Source organism: Microcaecilia unicolor, chromosome 8, assembly GCF_901765095.1.
Source record: "Microcaecilia unicolor chromosome 8, aMicUni1.1, whole genome shotgun sequence".
Taxonomy (NCBI): domain Eukaryota; kingdom Metazoa; phylum Chordata; class Amphibia; order Gymnophiona; family Siphonopidae; genus Microcaecilia; species Microcaecilia unicolor.
In genome coordinates this window covers 206,578,602-206,590,749 of record NC_044038.1, presented here as the reverse complement: position 1 = coordinate 206,590,749, position 12,148 = coordinate 206,578,602, and the positions used below count along the sequence as shown (strand labels likewise).

Below are 12,148 nucleotides of genomic sequence, written 5' to 3'. Positions count from 1 at the left end.
TGGCTACCAGCTTGCTGACTTTCGGCGATAATGGAAAAAAGAAGCGGCGTTAAGTGGTATTTGGCCGGGTTTACTTGGTCCTTTTATTTTCACGACTAAGTCTCAAAAAGGTGCCCCAACTGACCAGATGACCACCGGACGGAATGGGGAATGACCTCCCCTTACTCCCCCAGTGGTCACCAATCCCCTCCCATACTACAAAAGTTAAAATGAAAACCTTTTTTGCCAGCCTGTATGCCAGCCTCAAATCCCGTACCCACCTCCATGACAGCAGAATGTGTTGTATCGTCTGACAGCCTTTCCGTGGTTGCGATGTGGCTCTCGGGTAAATGTGACACCTTTTCTGTTAGGTGCCCTGCAGAGTCACATCAGCAATGCATTGTGGTGGGTGTAGGGTACTGGGCTCTACTTCCATGGTGCTTTTCCCCCCTGCTAACTGGGTCAGAGTGTGCCCTGTTTTGTTTCCGGTAGTCCATGAGGTAGTGGCCATTTTTATAAGCCAGTTTTAGATCCCTTTCTTGTGTTACCCACGTTAGAAAACGTTATTACCTTGAATGTTGCTGAAAGAGGGCATTCTACAACATTCTGCCAGCTCGGACCTACTGCTAATCTCAGTATCAGGGAGACTCTTTGCCAGTGGGGCACAACCTCTGATCTGCAGTTAACTGTGAGTAAAGGTGCTTATTCAAATAAAGCACTTTTTCAAAGACATTAGTCTTCAGGTGTCAACTGCTGTGCCAAGGTTATACAGCAGCAACAAGTCCTAGAGGCCTGAGTGTGTTCAGGTCCCTGGAGCACTTTTAGTGGGTGCACATTTGTGGGTAGGGGGGTTTGGGGGGGGGGGCTCAGCACCCACAGTAAGGGAGCTATGCATGTGGGAGCTGTTTCTGAAGTCCACCAAACTGACCCCTAGGGTGCCCAGTTGGTGTCCTGGTATGTAAGTGCACTACAAATGCTGGCTCCTCCCACGACTAAATGCCTTGGATGTCGCTGAGTTGGAGATGGCCGACATTTTTTTCCATTATCGCTGAAAAACAAAACCGGCCATCTCAAACCCAGCGACATCCAAGGCATTTGGCTGGTCTAAACTGTATTATCGAAAAAAAAGATGGCTGGCCATCTTTTTGATAATACGGTTCCGGCCAGCTGTTGCGCCACCGCCAAAATAGATCGCCGGCGACGTTCGATTATTCCCCTCTATGCCATACTTTGTATTGTTATTTGAATATTTTTACTGCTGTAATTGCCTGTTGCTCATGTTTGATCTATTCTTACTGTACACCGCTTTGAGTGAATTCCTTCAAAAAGACGGTAAGTAAATCCTAATAAATAAATTAATAAAATAAATGAGTGCTGTTTTGGCATTTGTAAGTGGCATAGTGGGTCAATGCAAGGGGGTCATAAGGAGAAGCGAGACATAGGCAGAACCACTGTTCCCTCAAAGCTGAGCGGTAGTCCTCCAACTGCATTGCTGCCAGTGGGGGGCGGTGCTTCAATATTGTGTTTTCAGTTGCTAAGGGCAGTCAAGTTCCCTGAAGTCCTGCAGAGCTTGCCTGTCCCTCTCTATTGAAAATGTGATAGTGAAAAAGCACCTCCCACTGACAGGATTATAGCTGGAGCGCTCCCGCTCAACTTAGCGGGAACTCTGGGCAGGGCTTCCACTTATACACATAAATTACAGTATACTGTAAATTACGCATCTCTCTGCGACATTTACATGCCGTAGTTACACTGGGTGTGTCCATGGCACATAAATGGCTGGTGTAAATGCGGTTGCATAAATGTTAAGTTTGCCAATAACAAGGTACGCTAGTATCCTATTACAGAATCTGGGCACCAAGATTCCCATCTCAGGGCATCTAAACGGAGACACCAAGTTGTAGAATTTCCCCCCTAGAGGGCAATTCTGTAAAGTATGCGCTAACAGTTACATGTCAAAAATGTGTAACTCATTAGAATAATGGGATATACCCGCATATGTGCGCATAGACATATATGAGTGATAAAATTCTGCACAAACGCTATTCTATAAATACACACTTATCTTACATAGTGTGGGCGTACACAGGTAGAGTCTCAGTGGGACTCACACTTACCCATATAACTTATAGACTGTAATAACTTACGTTCATATCTCTGGAACTGAAGCACACGCATGCCATCTCTGTGGCTGGTGTAAGTGCTCATACCTAATTTATAGGCTTGGATTTTTGCTTTATGCTAATATTCTATAAAGGAAAACAGGTGCCTACATTTCTTTATAGAATAGGCTCCCAAACGCTCCATTGGCACCCAGTTTTAAAATTATTCCCTTAAAAACTTAGCACTCTAAGCTAAGTGCCTAGTATTGAAAATTGCTGTTATGCACCCATCTTTTTTTGCCCGCCCTAACTTTGCCTATGTATCTGCCTATATCATAGGAAGCCTGAACTTAATTGCTGAGCCCTAGATAGTTTTCAAAGTGGGTAGTTTAGGTGTATAACTCCCTAAGGGCTCCTTTTACCAAGTTGCGGCAAAAGGGGACCGGCGCTGGTGCGTGTTTTACACGCACGCCGAGGCCCCCTTTACCACAGCTGGTAAAAGGGAAGTCTCGCCTTCCTGCAGGAAATGGCCGTGCGGCAAGTAAAGCACTTTCCGCGTGGCTGTTTTGGGGGGAGCCCTTTCCACCACCCATTGAGATGGCAGTAAGGGCTCTCATGTTAACCCGGTGGTAACTGGGCAGTGCACGGCATTGCCCAATTACCGCCGGGTACACTCCGGCACTACAAAAATAAATACATTTCTGTAGCGCCGAAAATGACGGCTCACTAGGGGTGGGAAGTACTGCTGGGCTGCTGCAGTAGCCCAGTGGTACTTCCTGTATAGCGAATTGTAAGCCCGTGTTAGGCTTACCGCCTCTTAGTAAATGGAGCCCTAAGTTAGGCTCCTAAACCCTTTAAAAATTGACTACTTGGATCTTATGCTCACTGCGGGCTCAACATCCGTTAACTAACATAAGTGGTTAAGGTTTAATCACATTGCTTTCTGACTGAACCAGATCCTCATTGACATTTACATATGAGACATTTACGTATGATCATCATTACATTGTTTGATTTAATTTCTCTTTGTTGTTTCCACTGTGACCCCTCCAGGATAGTGCTGGCCCCTTTGATGAAGGTGCGATCTTAGATCTGACTCCTCAGACACTTGCTGCATCGTCGCCACGAGCACCGACCTCTCTCACCGGTGCCTCCTTCACTCAGGCAGGATCAGCACCCCAAGCCGGTGTGAGTTTAGACATCTGCAGTCCGGCAGCTCTACCTTCTGCATTCCAGAAGTTACTTACAGCTGAGCCCAAACAAAACAGTCAATCTGACCTTGTGAACTCATCTTTCTGGCCTTCCTATCCAGAGCATAAAGAGACAGGCAGAGCCCAGCAGCTGCAAGCCCTTCACTCAGCGAGGATAGACCCGGTTTGTTCAGAATCAAAAGTAAAAAATAACAAAACGGGAATTCTTAATGTGGAGTCACAAGGGCAGAGCTTAGCTGCTCTTAACCCATTGCAGCCAACCCTGGACAGGAAAGACGAAGTGACTGAGAGATGCGTGTCCGTGCGGCAGGGCACACTTTCATGCACTGCATCAGTGAATGCACCTAAAACCTCTTTGGAAGTTTCCTGTGCAGTCAGCTTAGCCGGTGCTAAAGAAGTGCCGAGCAGAGGCTTTACACTTAGCACGTGCCAAGCTTTCACAGAAAAATCTAAAATCTCCCAGGTACTATCCAGTAGACCCGGAAGGCAACCTGAAACTGCACTGACCACTTCAAAGGCTCAGTCCATCCACAGCACTGAAAAGCCTTCAAAAACATTGAAGAAGCGCAGCTTGGAGCTGATGAGGAACCAGACTCACGTGGAATATAATGACTCAAGCAGTGATGATGAAGGCAAACTGGTTATAGAAATATAGGCAACAGCTGGACTGTTAGATACCGTGATAAATGCACAGTGGAAGTAGTTCTTTCTCTGACCACGCAAGTGTCTTCCTTGTGACAGGCCGCTGCCATATTAACCTGAGACCTTCCAGGTCATTGAAGAAAATCAGAAAATGCTGAGTCAAATTATCAGGAAGAAATATTAAAGAAGTCCAGATCCTAACATATATAGAGGGATATTTGTGAAAGAACGTCCAAGTTAGAATGGAGATGTCCTGCTTTAACGTCCATCTCATGGCCATTTTCAAACAAGAAAAACGTCAGGATTTTCTGTTTGAAAATACATGAGAAGGACGCTCTTTTGCTGGAAACGTCCAAAATGAACAGCTGTTTTCCAAAATGAAATGTTCAAAATATGAATGCCAAAAAGAGCAGGCACAAAAATGTCTGCCTGGCATCGTTTGTACAAAAATGACCACACAGATGCGGTGGACTTTAAACAACTGGACCAAGGAACAAATTCCCCTTAATTCCTTTATATGCTATTGTGAGCCCTCCAGGAACAGATAAAAACCTACTGTACCTAAAGGTACACCACTAAAATAGACATTACCTTATAATTTCAGATACAGTAGGTATTTCTTTGTTCCGGGGGGGGGGGGGGGGGGGGCTCACATATTTGTACAGAGATAAAACAGTTAAAGTGGGAGTTACTCCTGGGTCCCGTTGTTCAAAGACCACTGCATTGGCCACTAGGCAGCCCCTCTGCTCTCCACTCCTTACACATGTGGCTTTATTAGGAATTCCCATAATAGTTGAAGCTGTCATAGAGCCTGGTATCCACTGTCACTGTCTACTTCACTTTTTGGGGGGTGGGGTAGGAAGGGGTCATGTAACCACTGGGAGATTAAGGAGGGGTGGGAGGCGGGGCTGGTGGTTGGGAGGTGGGGATAGTGCTGGGCAGACTTATACAGTCTGTGCCCTGAAGAGCACAGGTACAAATCAAAGTAGGGTATACACAAAAAGTAGCACATATGAGTTTATCTTGTTGGGCAGACTGGATGAACCATGCAGGTCTTTTTCTGCCGTCATCTACTATGTTACTATGTTCATCCCACCAGTGGTCAGCTGCTCAATCAGGGTACTCTTTTGCACCTTGGACATGATTGAAACAGGTCTAGATAAAAACATCCTTCTTTTAACCTTCCACCTTTCTTCCCATTCCATTATCACTTAAAGACATCCTATTTTTGGGCCCGCCCTAGTCCTGCCCAAAACACGCCTCCAACATGCCCCTTTGCTGTTTGGACGAACTGCAGTGTAAAACATCCAAATTCTGCTTTTGAAAATGCAGTTTGGACTTTTTCAGCAGATGAACATTTTTTTGACCATTTTGAGATGTCCATCTGCTTTGAAAATTGGTGCCATAATATTACAACACTGATCATCACTGCAATCTTAAACTGTCTGTTTAAATAATGTTTTCCCATACTCCAGTTCTGCGTAGGGAAGATGAAATATGAAGCATAGACTATGTTCCTCTGAATCTGAAGTCATTAGCTCTGTGATAGGATGTCACCTTTCCCTACCATTTCTTCCGTGCAGTACCGGATTGCAGAAGGCAAAGTGCATGTCATTGAAAGCTAACATGGCCAGCAGCAGATGAGCGGTCACTGATTCCCGATGATTTGGAACATTTAAGATGTGTTTTTCTGTGCTCTCGAATCATGAGCAGTGACCAATCTTGGCCTGGCTGCCATATAAAAATAGTCATTTTATCCATTGCTGTCTTAAATTTAGGCTTGTAGTTACTTAAGTGGGGTACCATTAAAACAAGTTATTTTACTGTTAAGCCCAGTTATTAGTAACTTGGTCTCATTGCATAAAATGGGATCTGTGGTAAAATTGCATGAGTTAGTAGTAAAATAACACATTTTAATGGTAGCCCACATTGATAAATTCCCCTTTTAATGTGAAGAGTTTCAGTCTCGTAAGCAGAGCTGTTATTGTGATGTCATAATGCCTCATTCCACCAATGGCTAGGAGCCAACCTCATCAGTGATGTCACAATGGCTTGATTGCTCTAGACTCATTTTTCTTAACATATAGCAGTGATTTCGATTTCTAGAGACATTTCTTTTTTTTCTTTATCAGTTATCAGTGTGGACTAATGTTAAGACGTGCTATTTTACTGTTAACCCCAGTTATTAGTGAATAGGTCTCATTGCATAAAACGGAACCTGTGATAATATAGCACGTGTTAGTGGTAAAATAATATGGGGGTCTTTTACTAAAGATTAGCTTGAGTTATCTGCATCAGGGCCTATAGGAATAAAATGGGCCCTGCTACAGATAACTCAAGCTAAGCTTTAGTAAAAGAGAAACGGGTGGTATGATACAGACGTTCAAATATTTGAAAGGTATTAATCCGCAAATGAACCTTTTCCATAGATGGGAAGGCGGTAGAACTAGAGGACATGAAATGAGATTGAAGGGGGGCAGACTCAAGAAAAATGTCAGGAAGTATTTTTTCACGGAGAGAGTGGTGGATACTTGGAATGCCCTCCTGCGGGAGGTGGTGGAGATGAAAACGGTAACGGGATTTAAAAATGATTGGGATAAACATAAAGGAATCCTGTTCAGAAGGAATGGATCCTCAGAAGCTTAGAGGAGATTGGGTGGCAGTGCCGGTGGTGGGAGGCGGGGCTAGTGCTGGGCAGACTTCTACGGTCTGTGCCCTGAAAATGGCAGATACAAATCAAGGTCAGGTATACACAAAAAGTAGCACATATGAGTTTATCTTGTTGGGCAGACTGGATGGACCGTGCAGATCTTTCTCTGCCGTCATCTACTATGTTACTATGTATGTGTTAACAGTAGCACATGCTAGTAACTACGCCTCTTAAATTAGATCTGCTATTTCAGTCAGAAAGCGGCTGAATGTCACTGCTGGTTGGATAACTTTTGGCCCGCCCCTCCTTTTCTTAAATGGATAATTTTTGGCTGGACATTGGGTGGTTCAGCCAGGAGTTATCTGAACAGGTGTGGAGTTTAAGAAAAATAAAGAACTTGTGTGATGAGCACTTGATGCAAACTACTTAAGTTCTTTTGAATACAAACCCTCAGGTATGCAGCTTATGGGATGTTCTTCTTTCTTCTGGTGAGCTCAGGGGACCTCAGCAGTCCCAAGAGGCTGCAGCTTTTTAAGTGTATGTTGGCTCAGATGAGGGTCACCCCCAGTGGCAGCACACCTATGATATGGCTTGCAGGGATTCCCAAGTCACACCAGTTGAAAACTTTCAACAACTGTCCCTCCTGCATACCTTGTAAATAGCAGATCTTCGCCTGCAGTGAGCAGCAGCTGATACATGGTACTCACACCAGCCCCACAGCCTTCCTGCTGACATATTCCTGCCTATGCGGAAACAGGAAGTTGTGTCAATGGAAGGCTGTGGGGCCAACATGAGTGCATTAGTTGCTGTTCACTGCCGGTGAAAATCTGCTATTTAAAAGATATGCGGGAGAGGGGGGATGTTTTGAGAGACCATATAGCATGCAGGTGAGAGAAGGAGAGACCAACTCACCTGTGGGATGGGGCGGGATTCTTCTGCCCACCCATCTTGGACCCAGGGCCACCCAAAATTGGGTGTCTGGCTACGCCCTTGGTCACCCCGCCCAGCTGTTTATTGGTTTTCTCTCTTTTAAACTTTTAAATAATAGTTTGTCTGCAATATTTCAACAGCACACTGAACACAGCAAGTTTTCGTACTAGGTCTCAATGCAAACTATGACAGAGAAAAAATGTGCTCTTTGCACTCTCACACAGTCAATGTGGCTTCTAGGTACCAGAACCAGTCACATTTTAATTCCGTGTGTGGCTATATTTATAATTTAGGAATGATTTGATGGTAGCCAGAATCTACTTTGGTGATTATTTTAGAAGCTCTCTTCTTTTGGACTTCTGAAAACAGACATTTAGACGTCCAAATCCCGATTATACAAACCAGGATATGGATGTCTAACAAGGCAATACATCTGTATGGCAAGGGGGCATAGTCTGGGTTTTTTTGGGGGACAGGACTAGGGAGGGGTCAAGATATGCTCGCCCAACTCCGATTACAGAAGAGAAAGGGACGTCCATGTCTAAAAAGATGGACGTTGTTATTTAGAGCTGGTACTTGGCACGTCCAGGTTACAGAAGGGTGCTCTGATTGAGCAGCTGCCCACTGGAGGGATTAAGGCAGGATACCTCGTGGTTGCTGTCCCTCTTCCTTTCCCCTGAATGTGAAACTGGCAAGTGATAGCACTGTATATGATAGGTAATATGAACATTCTTAAGAAAGTGGCATGCAGATCTGAGGAGTAGTCTAATGGTTAATGTAGTGGACTAAGACTCAAGGGATCCAGGTTCAAACCCTGCTTTAGCTTTTTTTTTTTTTAATAGTATAATTGTGAGCCCTGTAGGGACACAAATGTAACTATTATAACTGAATATATGACACCTACAAGCAGGGCATAGCCAGACCTCGGCCGGAGGGGGTGTCCAGAGCCCGAGGTGGGGGGGCACATTTTAGCCCGTCTCCCCCAGCCACCGACCACCCTGCCACTTTCGACCTGCCGACCCTCCCCGCCACTTTCGACCCCCCCTCCTGCTGCTGCTGACCCCCTTCCCCGCCACTTTTGACCCCCCCTCCTGCTGTCCCTCCCTGCTGCCACCGCCAGGGGGGTACCGAAACCCCACCAGTCGAAGTCTTCAGCGCAGGTCTCCAGCGCGTTCACTGATCTGTTTCTGTGAGTCCTGATTCCTGACGTACTTTCAGGCACACTAGGTCTTTTTCGGTTCCTGGAGGGCTCACATTATTAAAAAAAAAAAAACAACAAAGTGGGATTTGAACAGGAATCTTGTGGATCACAGTCTACTGCTGTTACCATTAGGTTACCCCTCTGTTCTCTGTGGATGTCTGTGTCGCCATTTTATAAGACGGACATTCTTATCCTGCCACGCAGACATCCATGTCCCTTGTTTTTCCCATTCATAATTTGGACGTTTCAGTTTGTAAAATGGATGTTCATCTCTCATGTATTTTAGAACAGACCTGTTCTAAAATACATCTGAGATGGACGTCCATTGGTGATATACTGACTTGGACGTCCATATTCTGAGTAGAACGGCCTTTCTAAAATGCTGCTCCACGTGTCAAAGAGGCAAAAGGGTAATTTTATAACTGGGAGCCAAGGTGGGATAGGCACGTAGAAACCTATTGTACATCTTTTTTATAAAGGCATCTTGTGTGTCTGTGTGCTTTTATAAAATTATCCCTGGGAAAGTAGGCACATGCTTACCCTTGCTTTCAAGCATTTGTAATTATGTGCGTTTATGTGTTGGTTAGAACAGGTGCATATCTGTGCATTTTATAAAAGACACCATCCGTGCTCCACCTGTTCTTTGCCCCTGGGAATGCCTACACGTTTATCGTGAAAAGTACGCAGTGTGTTTCTGTGCACCCACCTTTTGCACACCTATACCCATGGGCAATTTCATATCAGCCCACTTGAGCGTGTAAAACACTGTTCTGTATGCTCATGTCCCTTATGAAATTACTCCCCCAGTTATCTCTGCTGCTGTGATGAGCTGAAATCTTGCCGAAGTTACATGTTTGCTCAAATACTTGAAGCTTTGTTGTGGGGAAAGTGACTCAAGCATGTACTGTTTTGTGCTTTGTGCCTTTTGGGGGTCAAGAATTGTGACCCTCTCTCACTGCTGTTAAAGTTTGTTGACTGGTTGTGTGAATATTATCTCCTTTGCGGGAGACTGAAACAGCTGCAACACATTTTCCTCTAGGGATACAGTTTTTCAAGCCGTTCCCTTGACTGTTGGAATAAGAGCACGCTTGGCCAGCAGTTGCTTGCAGGTTTACTTGTCTGTGTCCAGGGCCGCCGAGAGCCAGAGCCAGACCTGGGGCAGGACCGCTGCTGCTGCAGCCGCCCCCCCCCCCCCACCTCAAGACAGAGTTGCAGTTCCTCCCTCCCTCGCTTTGTCTGCCCCTGCCTTCTCAGGCGCGTATCCAGACTTCAAAGATTGGGGGGAGGGGGGCATGCATGCTCAATTTCACTAAAACTGAGTATGTTCATGATGTGAGGGGAAGCCGAGCAGGCAATGTGGCGAGAACAGTGCTGGAAGAAGGCTTCTGGTGGGGCTTGAGGACCCCTGCCAGCCAAACCAGGGGCCCCAAATCCAATTTGGAATCCTTTGTCTGCTCCTCGCTGGCTTCTAAAGGGGGCCTGTCACTGGGGTCTGTCTTTCTCCTGCTTCTATCGGGACTGGGTGATTGCGTTAATGCGATCACCCGGGTCTCGTCAGGAGCAGGAGAGAGACAGACCCCGGCGCCAGGCCCCCCCCTTAGAGGAAATCTTGCCCTCCCCCGCCCCCTCTTTCGGCAGCCCTGTGTCAATTCATTTCCAGCGCTGTGGCCTTTAAACCAATATGTGCTGTGTTGAGCGATTATGTCATTTGGGATCTACACGATTGTTAGTGTTCTTGCAGTGAAGTGCTTTTCTCTAAATGCTGCACTATTACACATTTCAAGATAAGTAAGTCAGAATGGGGCATTGCATTTTTCTTGAATTGATTATTTGCTTTGTGGGGAGTGATTTAGTCACACTAGACTGTAATTTACCCATGATCCTGAGAATAAATGTCCCTACTCTTGTGAAAAGTTGTGTTGGAACTGTAGGTTTCCATTTTACCAATCTGCTGACCCAGTTCCAACTGCATGGAGGGCCCTGTAGTCCTGCTTTGGGTGTGAAAATAAATAACCACAAGGCCATTTTTGGCATAAGGTATAAACCAGAACTGGATTGATCTGTCAGTAAAAAGATTGGCTGGCAAATCTTACCACATAGTGTGCAGGAGCTTAGTTTGACATCACAGAAGCAAGGCAGTGCTCTCAGTAGAGGCAATGTTCAAAAACAGCTGAGCACTTAAACACATATTTTAAGTCCCTAAAGATAAAGCCATAATTTTAGCTGAACTCTCAGCTGAAAAGTTACATTAATTGTAGGCCTGCCATTTATTTTCCTCTGTCAAATGCCCAGTTTTGTGTAGGGCGACTAAGTAGGAGTTGGACTGCCCAGGTCAGGATGTGCACAATTCATCAAGTATTTTGAAAAAGACTCACTAAACACAGGCCCCTGATATTTAGCAGGTGGTGGGCAGTGCTGTTAATGCCCACTGCTAGCATTTTGTTCAAGGCCGGGCCATATCTGGTTGCTGGCATTAAATATCCATTTTTAAAAATCCAGCTAGCACATGCTTGGTTAACTCGATATAAAGAGTTAACCAGCCATGCTTTAGCACTTAAAACTAGGATAGGTATTTATGCAATCCTATTTAGGCACTAACCCTGGCTGTTTAGCTCTGAATATTGAGAGCTAACCAGACTCCACCCTTAAAAACAGTCTGGAATGCCCCAGCTTGCATTTCGGTGCTAACCAGTCATTTTCAGCGAAGAAAACTGGCAGCTTATAAGTGAGTTAACCGGTTGACAGCTGTTCCCAACCAGTTAACTCACTTTGAATATTGTCCGGAAAGCCTTTTGTAAAATACACCTAAGCGTTCTGGGAAATGTGGCATCACCAGCAAGGGCAACTGTTTCAGGAAGGAACACCCCATGCCCTTAATCTTGACTGATCTTGGAAGCTAAGCAGTGTTAGGCCTTGTTAGTCCTCTCAAAAAGAGAGTGTAAGTGCTGGATTTTACCAAAATGGATGTCCAAGAAAAGCCCATTAAAGAGGTATGCAACAAAGCTCTTTTTATTAAAAAAAGGAAAAAAAATTAGAGGTGATTTTAAGCACAATTGCACCCTCAATCAGTCATGCAAATCCTAAGTCCTAATGAGCAGTTAGCTGACATGCCAGTTTCAGAGCAGGTACAGTACGAATGCTGATATCTAGGTATTATGTAGTAGACATATTTTCATTGCAAAATAGGAAATAAGACACGTACTTTCCATAGCTGCCCAAACTGCACCCGGAACACACCCCTTTCAAATATGCTTTGGACATACACCTGTGAGTAGCAACTTTCTAAAATCGTCACTTAGACATGTTGGGCTATTTATATGTAACCCCACTATGTGGACATGCAAATGCCACCCAAGCCTTCCAAATGATCTCCTGAGCTTCTAAGCTAGGTCCCAAGTGCTGACAATTCTAAGCTCCTAGCTTTTCTGTGCCC

General features: G+C 45.1%; 1 protein-coding gene across 1 annotated transcript in view; it reads left to right on the top strand.

The window, feature by feature from the left end:
• ZNF831 (zinc finger protein 831) overlaps nucleotides 1-4,119 on the top strand; it is a 63,220-nt gene extending 59,101 nt beyond the window's left edge. Inside the window, exon 6 of the mRNA XM_030213455.1 lies at nucleotides 3,135-4,119. Within this exon, the coding sequence (XP_030069315.1) occupies nucleotides 3,135-3,947 (813 nt within the window). The 3' untranslated portion in view covers nucleotides 3,948-4,119. The remainder of the gene's footprint in view (nucleotides 1-3,134) is intronic.
• Nucleotides 4,120-12,148: the final 8,029 nt, after the last annotated feature.